Genomic DNA, 13616 nt, shown 5'->3' on the forward strand with positions numbered 1-13616 from the left:
AATGAAGCATGTTTCTCTCAAAAATATACAATTATCTATTTTACATAAAAGTTTTCAACCTGTCCATCCCAACAACCAAATCCAATGCTTCCTATGAGAAACTACTTAATAAAATATCTGAGGAAGGAAAGGGTTAAAACAGGGAAAAAGAATTTACAAGATATATAAATTTCACAGTAATTGAAATTAAACATTTCATATAGAGTAACTTACATTTATCTAAAACATTTAAATATATCTTTATACAGAAATTTAATGTAGTAAAATATAGCTATGATTGAACTTAAAGACTCTAGTCTTCTTTGAAGACATCTTTAAAGACTTTACACATAGAATATGCTTATACAATACATTCTGCTGAAGGTTAGGCAAAGCGCTTTCTTTTCAACCACACAGGAGGCACATTCGTCCTCCCAACATCTTGTAACAGAGCCAATCCTGCATCCCCTTAAGCATAGGAATAACTACACTTACATGACATCCTCCTGATGGTACCAGCACAGCTCATTGGCCTGGTAACATAAACCGCTTTTGGTATAAGCAACTTTATACACTGACCATCCGCAAGGACTCCAAGAATAGCCATAACATGTAGAGTTGAGCACGTGCTTGTACTAGCAAGGACAAGGTGTGTAGTTACTCGTATGCATAAATGCTTGCAGGATTAGTAACAGATTTGATTTAAAATGAGTAATATTCCACCTGATCCTGGGCACTTACATCTATTGCATTTCTTGCACTTTGACCATCCTGGCATCAGCAAGGCACAAGTGTAGAATCAGCAAAAGAAATCTGCAGCTCAGACTTCAGAGCAGACTATCACTCTAGTGTAATTAATTCCCTTCTCCTCTTGCAGAACACAGGTAACCTTCGCTACAATTAATGAAAGTTACTGATCTCATTTTTAGAGGAAAACAATGCTTGTTTTTCTTCAGAAGGAGAAGGATCAGTAGAACACATTACAATTACAAAGTGTCAACGTAACAGTCAAACGATTACACCTTAAAAGTGTCTTTTTTAATTTGGCATTGAATTGGAGGTCAGGATATAGCAATGACACTAAAGAAATACTGTGACAATTAGTACCTTTCTGCCATTTCCATATTCCAATACTACTTTGGGTCTATTGCAATGTTCATACAACAGTTTGACATAAACAACTGCACAACTATCTTAATAGCTTCATTTTGATACGCAGTGTTCTGCACAAACAGGCTGTACTGTACATTCTTTGTGCCCTCAAAACCACCCCTTATGTCAAAGGAAATTTGGGCTACCTGAAGGATTAGAACCAAATCACCTGTTTTATCTTATCTACCTATCATAAACTGAAGAGAGAGCTGTTTTTTAATATATCTATATTTTTATATATATGCATTATATATTTTATGTAAGGAAGGAATACTAACCTAATTTTCCAATTGTTAAAGTGGTAAGTTAGGCTCTGTATACATAGGTATACATTTATTTGCATAAAGACATTGCCATTAAAGGTACACACATCTATGTTAGTGCACAAGACCATTATTTGTCTTAATGTTTGTGTGTGCCTCAATTTGGTATAGGATATTAAAAACCCCTGTTATTTAAAGAGCTTTGGCCCAAAGAACAAGAAAGGGAATGTTAGAGTGTGCTCCTCTCCAATTAGCAAATCAATACATAGTAAACCAAAAATACCTGGAACAAACTTGAAGCTGCAAACATGACGGGAAAGCAAATGAGATGCTGTAGCTGTAGGCTGAACAAAACAAAGGTCATTCAAAAGTAGCTAAACATAGCTGAAGTAATAGAATGTTATTAACCAAAGAGATCTGACCTTGAGGCTTTCTTGCTTAAGACAAAAATCTTTTGACCTAAGATTAGCTTTCTTTTGCTTATGTTGTGTAGTGATAGGACAAGGGGTAACAACTTTAAGCTGAAAGAGGGTAGATTTAGATAAGATATTAGGAATAAGTTCTTTACTGTGAGAATAGTGAGGCCCTGGGGTAGGGTGCCCAGAGAAGCTGTGGCTGCCACATCCCTGGCAGTGTTCAAGGCCAGGCTGGACAGGGCTTGGAGCAACCTGGTCTAGTGGAAGGCTTCCCTGCCCGTGGCAGAGGGTTGGAACTAGATGATATTTAAGGCCTCTTCCAACCCAAACCATTCTATGACTCTATGATTGAACTCCCATAATTAATACCGCATGTCAATGAGAAGGCTTAGGGAAACAAAAAGGTCATACAGACAAAGCAGCATTTTTCCAAACTGGCACAGATTTCACATTGAGGGCCCACAGACCCCTAGAACAGATTGCAGTACTGTAAAATTAGTAGCTTTGTCACACGTTGCACAACATCCTATAGAAGATCCAATAGGCTGTGTTTACCCATGCATTGTGTGCACGTATAGATACACACTCACACACACAGTGGCTTCCCCAAAAGAAAATAAGTCTTTTTTTTTTTTTTTTTTTTGTAGAAAAATCCCTCCTCTTTTTACCTTTTCTTTCCCAAAAGCAATCCTTTTAACTTTAAAAAGCTGATGTCCACACACAGTCCTTTGAACCTATGCCCTCATATGTGCCTCTGCAGTGTTAGGTGGCACTGCTGCTGGAGCAGGGGGTGCTCTGCGTGCTGCCGATGCTGTGTGCTGCACTGCTGTTCTCAGAGGCTGGCGGGGATGTAGGGACCTGCTGCCTTCCTGTGGTTTCTCCTGAGGGAAAGGGGAGACAAAAAGTGGAGTTGGGAGAAGGGAAATAGAAAATGTTAGTTGTCATGAAAAACAATTCTCCATTCCTGCCCAGTCTTCCTCTTCTGGCGGTTTGTACTGCCATGCAATGAATATCTTGGGTCACAATCCTCAGAGTACTGCTGAAAATGCTACTAGACTTTGACACCTGGGCATTGCACATGAGGAAAACAATACAGCTGTTTTCTTAAGCATTTTAAAAGCAGCTGACAAAAACTGCCAAGATAGACACTGTCTATCTTTGTTGTCAGCTCTCACTCAAATGGGTCCTGTTACATGACTTTGACCTCTTTATAGTTTTGCTGTTTCCTGGAAAAAAGCCAATGAAATGTAGGCTTTAGTTTTAACGTCAGCTTATAGAGCAGCATACTCAGTAAAAGTGGAGCTGAAGAGAATGCTCTTCAATCAGCTGGACAGCACATACCCTGAGACATGGCCAGTTTTCTTTGTGTACAAAACCAACAAGCTACCCTGCAAGCTTGACTTGATTTACTCCAAGTAGAATTTGCAGGAAGTTCCCCTACAGCTACCACAGTACCTGCAGCACTTACAACCTGAAGTGAGAAGAAATCTCACCATTTCTTGTGGTTTACTGATGATAAATTAAAAGCTCTTTGTTACTTGCACTGCCAAATCAAGCACTAGGACGGAAAGCCGTATTTATGGCTTCTGATAAAACCTAGATTTCTGTCTGCTCACCTCACACCTCTCTGGCACCTGTGGCTCGGATGCTATGAAAAAACTCCAGGTCTTGACTAAGGTGGAAGTAAAAATTACGTGAATACGTAACAGATCATAAAGAGGCCATGTAGGAAACCACAACTGACATTTTTAAAGTCACAGTGCTCAAATCTGCAACCTTAGCAATATTAAAATAGCCTCTTCAAAACAGATGGCAAGACCAAGTTTGTATGACTCGCACTGTAGCTGGCCCCTCCCTTGAACGCCTCTCTCAGGCTGTGAAGCTGTGATCTCAGCAGCAGTAACAGATTGCTGCTGCTTGAGCTGCAGACCAACCACGGCAGCCAGCACCAGCAAGGAGCAAGACGGAAACATTTTGCCACATCATGGGCAGGGATGACTGGGGAAAAAAAATCAAAGGCTGGTACATCTCCTGCCTCATGAGGTTATAGTGACACAGTTCTCCTGCTCTACATTGCCCTTATGCCATGGGCCAGTTCTGCAGAGTCCAGTTTTTCATCCCTGCTCAGGAGTTGGTAAAGCTCTCATTACCCGGTGTCTGCTTCAGTGACAGGTTGAAGGCTGGAAGCACAGCCTGCATCCAGAGGGTTACAGAGCAGGGACAAGCCAGCTTCCTCCTCCAGGAACTGCTCTGGCACATCCCCATGCCCTGTGTGCTGCTGCCCAGCTGCCAGAGCCCTGCGCTCTCCCGGGAATGCGCTGCGGAGGAAGTGTGTCTTTAACACTTTGTGTCTCAGGCCAGAAGATGTCCTGCAGGCTGCTCGGTATTCAGAGGTCTGCTACAAACAAGGGAGCTCTGAGCATTTCTCACAGCAGAGGCTGCATCTGAACTTTGTAATGGGAACCAGCAGGTTCACTGTTGGCTTGTGCCACAGCTGTAAGCGCACATAAGACCCCACATGCACAGCTTTTGCCTTACACCCCACTGGCTTAGGAATGGGGAGGAAACGGGGGACGGGACAGAACAGTGAAACAACAAACTAAACCACTAAACCACATTGCCCAGGAGACCAATGAAATGCTTAAAAAGGGGGTGAGGATCTCACTATTGACTTCAAGCACTCAGCCCAGTATTTACTCTTGTGAATTTTGATTTTGATTTTTTTTCCCAGTGTAAGAAATATCTACCTAGCTTGTTCACGAGCAGCAGATTTCTGCTGCAGGTTAGAATCTACCCTCAGTTGTCAGTAAATAAACTGAGTTTCAGCTCTAATTTGCATTGGAAGTGGCTTTGCAACCCATCACAAGAAACTGTAGCAAATCAATACCTGTGTTATTATGCTGTAAAAGCTTTCATAAGCCTTGTTTGGATGCCTTCCCCTCACAACTCATTCCCTTCTCCCCCAGTTGTTTGTGTACAAGCCTTCCTTCTTTTTGTACTACAGGATATATTTACAACGGCAGTGGTAAGCAAACTCCCCTTCATTAAAGCAAAACAAGCGAACACAAACATGAGAAAGCAGCCAGGCAGCGAACCCTACCTCGGCAGCAGGAGGAGAAGCCGCGATGGATGTGCAGAGGAGCCGCAGCTCCCCTGGCAGGGCCCCCGCCAGCCCTCCCTGCAGCTCCACTGTCACCCATTTTACAAACCACATGGTTACACACTGCTCTGTGTCAGCCACGGCATGGCAATACAATCTGCATACATTTAGCCATAAATTCACTTATAAGCTAAACACATGTTGGTTTTGCTTTATGGCAGAGTGACAAACGCAGCGCTGGGGTCCCTGTGCGAGCCCAACAGCTTGCTTTACTCCTTCCAGCTCCTCTAGAAAGCACCTTAGGAGGCACCTTTCCTTTGGTTTGGGATTCGAGCCCCCTTCCCTCTGCTGTAATTCAATTGCCTCTGCAGCACATCATCTCTAGAGCACAATCAGCAACTCTGATACACCAAACATTTGTCAAACAATAACAAATTCTCAATGTCCTCAAGCAAAAAAACAATCCAAATCACAGGGACGTTATGAACACAGTCTAGCAATCACATTTGGACTGGCTGACTTCGCCCGCATTTTATTTCCCCAACACCTAGCTGATCTGTAGTGAAGACTTTTTAAAGAATATTCACAAAAGGATGTAAAGAGATGTAAACTATCACCGTGAAGGCATTTCCATTTGCCTTTTTCATGTAAACAGCTTCATGTATCTCATGTTCCTGAACCAGAACTGCTCAAAACGGACATGTCTCATTTATTGACGGTAAACAAGCTTTTACCCATCTCAATGCGACAACATGCACTTTATTATTCACACTTAGGAAAGCTGCCAGTTGTACTCCCTGTCCAGGAAGTCTGAATGTTTGCTTTTCTATCTCCATTTGCCAAATATAATTGGTTGCTATGTTAGTTTATTTTAAATCAGATCCATAAAAAAGGGAACAGTGGGGGAGGAGGGACGCTTTTAACTTCCCAGATTTTGGAACATTTTACCCTCTACACTTGCAACACTGCCTGGAGAAGGAAAAACACACTTTCTAAGAGAATAAAGCGACTGATATTCTGTGTAACACAGTTTACATGGGTTAGCAGTCTCACTAACTCATCAGACTTGCACATGTCCCTTCCCAAACACAGTCAATTATCTCTACTAGGACAGATACTACCTTAACAGATATTTATCTGGTTACATTTTGAAAGGTTTCCGCATCCATGCACACTGCAACATTTGTGCTTCTTCCTAAAGACAGCCAGGTAAATTGGGTTAATTGTGGCAAATCTCTGCTACTTTCCCTTTGTTCCTCCCCCGGCAGGACCAAAACAACTGTGGAAAGCTTTCAGTCACATTCCATGTCCTTTCACTGACTGGAGAAAGGAAAGTATGGAGTCCTTTTGCACAGCAGTTAGCTAAAATTCCTCCTTTGTTGCTGTAATCCTAGCCTCCCCTCTCTTTTCCTCTACTATCTCTGTATTTTAGGACATTTGTACTCCATTATTAATTGTTTCAGAGAGACTGGAGTATTCTAAAGCACAATTCTGATGCTTTGGCAGAAGTTGTCCATGACTGAATCAGCAAAACACTACATAAAAGAAAACCGCAAACCAACTCTCAACACAACAATCCTCCTTTAATATTTGGGGATGAAATTCTACTTATTTTGTAGTTCTCTTCTGCTGTCAACTGTTTGAGATTTAAATGTTAATGGCCTATCAAGATGAATAAACCAGCTCACTTACATAAAGCTTTCTCTACGCTAGAATGAGTCTGACAGTGATAAAAGCCTTTTGCTGTATTTCATACAGGACTATAGCAACAAAAATACCTTTCTTCAGAAATTCCCAGTTGCCATTCTCCACCAGCAGTAGCTTTGTCCATGCTCTTGAGTATCAGCTAAATATTTTAGAATGAGCTCCTATGTTTCAACCTTTGGTCTGAAGTATGTTAGAAACCCCCGTGCTACTTGCAACAAAAGATGAGATTTCAGGGCACAATTCAGCAATACATGAATTCTCTAATGGCAGAAGACAGCCACTCTGTAGATGAAATTTAGATGATCTTCCTCCTCCCTCCCCCTTTATTTTAATAAAGGCCTGCAGCCAGCTCCAGAATGTTTCCACTGCAGCTGGATTATCTTGTCTGCCACAGCAGTTGGCCTTTAAGAGACTGTCCCTGCCAGAGCCTTCACTGTGCTCTGCTGCAAGTTGTGCTTTGGAGATAGAAGATACTATGCACAGAAGAATTATGTGCACAGGAACACAGGTTCACTTTCACAATCCTTTCAAAATCTGAACCAGATATTCCTAGGTACTTTTTATCATTTCTGCAAATCTCTGATGAGTTACAATGTCCCCTTCCTTTCTTCTCATTTACTACTTTTGTCTGGCTTTTTTCTCCACTTATTTTCATCTCTCAAACACAAAGCAAGAGCAGCTGCCTGCTCTATTACTTGCATGCAGCCACTATGATGTACTTCGTTAACGTACTTCTTTTAATGGGATTGGTCCAAGTCGTATTGTCCCTGAAGGATTTATCATGTTGGCTTCTCAGTGTTCCTTGACTACTGACACACAACATGTGTCTACATGTGTCTCTGTTCTATATGTGAACAGAGACAGAACTTCAATATATAACTTCCAATATAAATTATATTACTTTAACAATGCTTAAATTTATGTTAATAAAATCTATCTATTCGGAAATTATCTTCTCAACTAACACATTCACTCATTGAAATTGCACTTGCTTTGCTTCCACAATGTTTCAGTAGTATATGAGGCAGAATTATACTGTTTATATATATTATCACAACCTTTAAATTTTCCATGCCTCAATTCCAAACAAGCTTCATGCACAGCTGATGCATTGAGAAGTATTAAACTGCTTACACAAAGCTCTTGTACTGCCAACTAGAAAAAAACACACAGGTTTTGGTTTTTTCCAAATTAACATAAGCTCCTGGATCATAATATTTACAAAAGCTCTGACCAACAGGGCTGGATTCTCACTTCTAAATAGCTTCCATGAGGTTTTAGATGCTGAAAACCCCTGCAGTGGGCTACAGGAGAATTCCAGTGCCCCAGAGCCTCACAGGTTTGAAGTAATAGACTTCATTTTCCAGAGGTCTCGGTAGGGTCTTGTCAGGTCAGAAGTGGAAGCAGCTGGGAATCCAGCAGGCTGTATGGATCCTGAAATACCCCATAATCCACCAGCACCCAAGGTAAGACGTTGCAAATCAAAGCCCCATCAGTGTCCAGTCTTTGTCTGTACCACCTTGCAGATTACAAGCAACAAAGTTTCCAAACTCTCTCTTCTTTCAATGCAGTATTGTGTTCCTGCTAACTTACTATGCAAAAAAAATTCTAAGATACTGAAAAACCAAATATGCATAAAGGCTGCACCAATTCGGGCACATTCCTGGTTATTTGGTTGGACAAAATTAAGTGAGAAGACACATGACTTCTATCAATTTAATGTCACAGTTGAAGAATGGAGGAATAAATAATTGGGGCAAAATTTCTATGTAATCAAAGCACAGGAAACATTTTCAAGTCTAGTAACATTCAGAATACATCTATGTAAATAAATTCTCTCGGCCATTTGGCCCACTACTCATACTGATCACATCACATCCCCAGTCACATCAGCCTAATTTAGTAACTGCAAGAAATTTTTTAAGGAGGAGTATGGGAGCCAAAAGGGATCCATTAACTGAAATGTTAACTAAATCTGAAATACAGAGATGCTACTAATGATTATGCACGAGGAATACTCAGTTTCATTCATGTCCCAAGTGAGTTTTCAAAATCTGCATTTAAAATTATTTCAGCAAATTTCAAATCATGTTCATAACACATAACATGATTCCATCCCTTCAGGGAAGGGCGGGTTTCAATCTGCTGATACGCACCAACAGGCTCATGGGAGGAGGTGCTGGAAACACCCTAGTTAAGAGCAGAGAGCAAGGAACAAAGCCCAGGATAGCCTCTGCAAGGTGGGAGGAAAGGGAAGACCACATTTCCTGCAGCATGATCTGCACTGAGGTCTGTGGGAGCCCTCACCCTTACCTGTGCGAGAGTAGATGAACCAGAGTGCTCCTGTTAGCAGGGCGCCGATTACAAATGCTGCAAAGGCAATGCCCACCACAGTCAGCGTGTCCAGCCCGTAGAACACAGCTGCAAAGGTAAACGCACATTATGAGCACTTCTCATGTTCAGTGGCAAATACTGGTTTATAGAAATTCATCTTATACTTTCATGGGAAAGTCTTTTAAAAAGTCCTAGTTAATTAAGCACTATTTTAAGGAACAGACGAGCTGATTTGCATCAAGGAAATAAAAGTGATGCTTTCAGACACTGGCTTCACTTCAAGCAACAGTTCCACATCACAAAGGAAAAAGCCACCTCAGCACATCCAAATCTGGAAAATGTTGCAAAAATTAAGCATTTTCAGTTGGCATTAATAACCTGCCTTCACTGATACATCCATTTATTTTACAAATGTATTTCTAAAGGGCTAAGATTTTTAGCAAAAGATGCTTTTCATTTAAATTCCCTAATACTCAAGCAAACTTTCCCCTACATCTCCTACAAGTTCAGTCTGAAATCTAGGTGGGGAACGGAACTGCTGTTAAGAGGAAAGAGATGCCAGCAAAAAGTCAGTGAAAACATAAATAGAAACAATTGTTTTTCACATTTGGCAATGCTTTCAATAACTGAAATTAATTCCAGAGCACAAAAATAGAACCACACACACACGCAAATAACATTCTAGGGGAGAGGCCCTTTTGCAGTGCCATTTCCAGGGTAACAGCATCTGGTTCCTGCATGTATTGCCCCTCAGTGTTAACCAGCCAAACAGTGAAACTCGGCTTTTGTGGTTTTGTTTCTGGTGATTAGAACTAATTCAAAAAAATAATCATCACTTTTAGTGATCATTTGGGGGAATCTCCTCTCACAAAATTGATTTCTAGTTTCAGTATTTTTAATGTTTCTCAGTGCACAAAATGGTTTAGACCAGTCATTAACATTTTACTAAGCTGGCCAGGAAATGAGCTGACTGGATCTTCTCAACACCCTCAATTTACATGTGCCTGCATCCAGCAGATGTCCCTATGGACATCCCCCAGTCCAAAAACTCCTGAGCTCCTGAGGGTCTTCTGGCAAATGTCTTCTCCAACAGTTCCTATTGGCAAGGGCCTTCAGGACTCACTTCTGGGTGCCTGTGACCAAGTTTGCACATGCAATAGCTGACAGATAGTGGCTTAGAACGTTTTTTGTCCCAGAAGCATCATTTCTCATTCCCCTTGCTACTTCGAGCAAATTTAGCCCCAAAGACACAGAGACAAGGGCAGAGGAAAAAAAAAACAAACCCTTCTTTGCACTTCCTTTTCTCTATCCTTGATTTTGGCTACAAATCATCTTCACCTTCCTGTTTACTACTGTCTTCTAGTGATGCTTCTCTCCTTTTCTTCCTTTCCTATTGACCCTGATTAATTCAGTATGTCAAGACAACAAAAAACCACAGAGATTTTAATCCATATCAAGTCAGTGATCTCATCTCCAGCATGACCTGTAAGCGCTGGTGCCAAAGTAACTGGGGATGTGGCCAGTTGCAGTGCAGGGTAGGAGCGAGGTTTGGAGTAGAACACAGGAGCTCTGTAAGTTGGCATTGCTGCTGAAATGCTGGTATAGGGAAGCAGCGAAGGGGGAAATAACAAACACACATCGGCAAATGCACTTCCTAAGGCTGCATGGCGTTTCCCCAGATTTGATTTGCACATGTACAAAAGGTCACAGCCCTTCACTCTAAACGCTGATCAGAATCTTTCAATCAGCAATACAGGCAGAATTCCGTCTTGTCCCAGAATTTCACAGCATACACACAAACGCTCAGAAAGCTTTACGATCATTTTCTTCATTGATCTAATACTCTCTAGATAAAAGTTTTAGGCTTAAAAGAGATTTATTCAAGAGTTACTTACGCGGCTGTCTCACATTTGGCTTTGGAAGGGAAGAATCTAATTAAAAACAAAGAAAGAAAAAACCAAACACAAACCATTAATCAGAGTTCCACATACAGCCTACAAACTATGCAAGCAACCTTCAGGACCTGATCTGACATAAACGTATTAACTGTAATCTTTACAAACCAGGAACTTCAGGAAAACCAGCCCAAATTCAATAATCTTGCTCAGCTCAGAAGAATTCTGTTCGTGTATTGATCATTCCTTGGAGGAACGTATCTATAGTACAGTTCATGCATCATATGTTTTGCTGGCAAGTACACTGCAATTTTTCACATCCAGATGTCACCAGGTCTGACCCGTACTAACTCTGGTCATTCCTACATGGAGCTCTTAAAGAGCACAGACTGCAAAGGCTGGTTTTAAGGTGATGACATTCATCTGAGTATTCACTAATGACAAACATGAGATATCAATAAGCTATATCACAAAATTCAATCAAACGCTGGCTATCACAACTGAAGAAAAGTCAGTATTATTGCATGATACGCACTGCTTTGTCCAAATTGCATGAGTATGTGTTGATTCACGGTTTCCTGAGTCCATCATACTTGGTATTCTGCTTTAGAAGTTTGGTGATATAATGATATATAAGAAATAAACGCTCATAGCTATTATATCAAAGCTATTATTCTTGGCAAGAATATCGAATATCATCATCATTATCAGCATGTAACAAAAGGAGACAAGTAAACACATACTTAAAAACGAAGAATTTTCCCTTCTTTTGATAACTGGCTTCTCTTATCTTTCTCCAAATATGCCACCTCAAGCAGAAGAGCCAGAGATTCTGGCTTCGGTCCCAAGGACCTGTTTGGTTAGCTGCAGTTTGTTTCTGGACTGCCCAGTAACCTAGGGATCTCATTTAAATTCTAGCATTATCTGAGTGTGTTCAGTGCAACAGCTGTAAAAGGATTTGGTAAGACAGTGTCCCAGTAGTTGTTTTTGTATCTTTAGCAACTGAGAACAAGAGTTGTCTAACTGCTACGTAAACAAAGCAGCTCAAAAATACTGCAAATAAGTATGTTAAATTACCCTTAAACCAAGACCACGCTTCTACCTTCTGAACCCCAAATGGCAGCACTAAACTGCCAGTAATACGCTAAAAAATCATTAAGCTCACATGTGCCTACAACATCCAAAAAAGCATTTTATTCTTTATCTGTGTGACTGTCACTTGCTCAAACACACAGCAAAAGTGTTACTTAATGCAAGATTTGTGAGGAGGGCTGGACTGAAACCAAGGAGCACTGAACTGTACAAACATGGGTAAGGGCACTATCAGTTAGTCCAAACACTCCACTAGCATATCCCAAGTGCCAAGAAAATGCCTTCTGAGCTGAGGGGAGAATGAATTTTCCATGCTCATTCTGCCACTGGCCTCTCTACAGAGGATATAAAGTCTGCTAATGATAGGCTGCGTCACCCACTATCAATTTTCCCCAGTCATCCAGTTCTTACACATATTTTAATGTGATTTGCTCAGTGCAACACAGAAGCAGCAAGAATTCTTAAGGTCTTTAATCTTAAGAAAAGCATCTAATTTAGAATCACCAGCAGCCAGTCTTTAGAAATTATCATGATTTTCTACAGCTTTATAGCATAGGGGCACTTGTTAGCTGCTAACTTGACCTCCTTTCTATGACCTCTCTCTTTTTGTTGTGGAAAAAATAACCTATAGTTTCCACACTTAGCAAAAATCTGAACAATTAGTAGATTATTTCAACAGAAGAACACCTATTTCTTGGCATTTAAATGGCCACCATTAAATATGCCTCTCATTGAAGTGAGAGAGAGTGTGTGCATGAAATGCAGGAATGCAAAGGCAAAGAATGTGGCACATTCCATTGGGATCTACTGCAATAATGTAAGCAACTGAGCTTGGAAATAACTAACAAAATTAGGAGGAAAATTATTCCCATTCAGACACACAGTTCTGGTTTCTATTACAGTCAAAGACAGTCATAAGCTTATCTTCGAAGAACAAAAGACAGCACACCTTTGCAATGACCAGTTTGTTCTGACTTTTGAAATGTCAAGTGCATGACTTCTGCATTTAGCTCAGAAAACAGATCCAATGGCAGTAACTGACATAAGATGCTTTACAACAATGAAAGCTGGCCTGTTCCCATGAAAGCAAATGAAGGACACCACACCTCTGAAATATCAATTCTCCTGTTCAGTATTTCTTCTTCAAATCTTATAGAATCATAGAATAGTTAGGGTTGGAAAGGACCTTAAGATCATCTAGTTCCAACCTCCCTGCCATGGGCAGGGACACCCCACACTAAACCATGCCACACAAGGCCTCATCCAACCTGGCCTTGAACACTGCCAAGGATGGAGCATTCACAACCTCCCTGGGCAACCCATTCCAGTGCCTCACCACCCTCACAGCAAAGAACTTCTTCCTTATATCCAATCTAAACTTCCCCTGTTTCAGTTTTAACCCGTTATCCCTTGTCCTGTCACTACAGTCCCTGATGAATAGTCCATCCCTAGCATCCTTGCAGGCCCCCTTCAATACATATTGGCCAACAATGGCATTTGGCTTTTAGAAAGGGGCTGCTTGATTCACTGCAGAACAACTGCATACCAATAAAGCTATGCTGTTCATGTGCCGCTTTGTATGATGTCTGAAAGCTGTGATATGCTGGAGAGATTTCCACCAAACACCCCACAATTAGACTAAATCACCCACAATGCAACAAAATGCTCTATCACACTG

At 41.0% G+C, this 13616-nt stretch overlaps 1 protein-coding gene across 1 annotated transcript in view; it reads right to left on the reverse strand.

Moving 5' to 3' along the window:
- Positions 1 to 1935: 1935 nt before the first annotated feature.
- Positions 1936 to 13616, reverse strand: part of TGFBR3 (transforming growth factor beta receptor 3) — a gene marked incomplete at its 5' end in the record, with an annotated part of 104151 nt that continues 92470 nt past the window's right edge. Inside the window, 3 exons of the mRNA XM_080623449.1 lie at positions 1936 to 2691; positions 8931 to 9038; positions 10847 to 10882. Of these exons, the coding sequence (XP_080479575.1) occupies positions 2573 to 2691; positions 8931 to 9038; positions 10847 to 10882 (263 nt within the window). The 3' untranslated portion in view covers positions 1936 to 2572. The remainder of the gene's footprint in view (positions 2692 to 8930; positions 9039 to 10846; positions 10883 to 13616) is intronic.

This window comes from Psittacula echo (genome assembly GCF_963264785.1).
Source record: "Psittacula echo genome assembly, chromosome: 7".
Lineage (NCBI taxonomy): Eukaryota > Metazoa > Chordata > Aves > Psittaciformes > Psittacidae > Psittacula > Psittacula echo.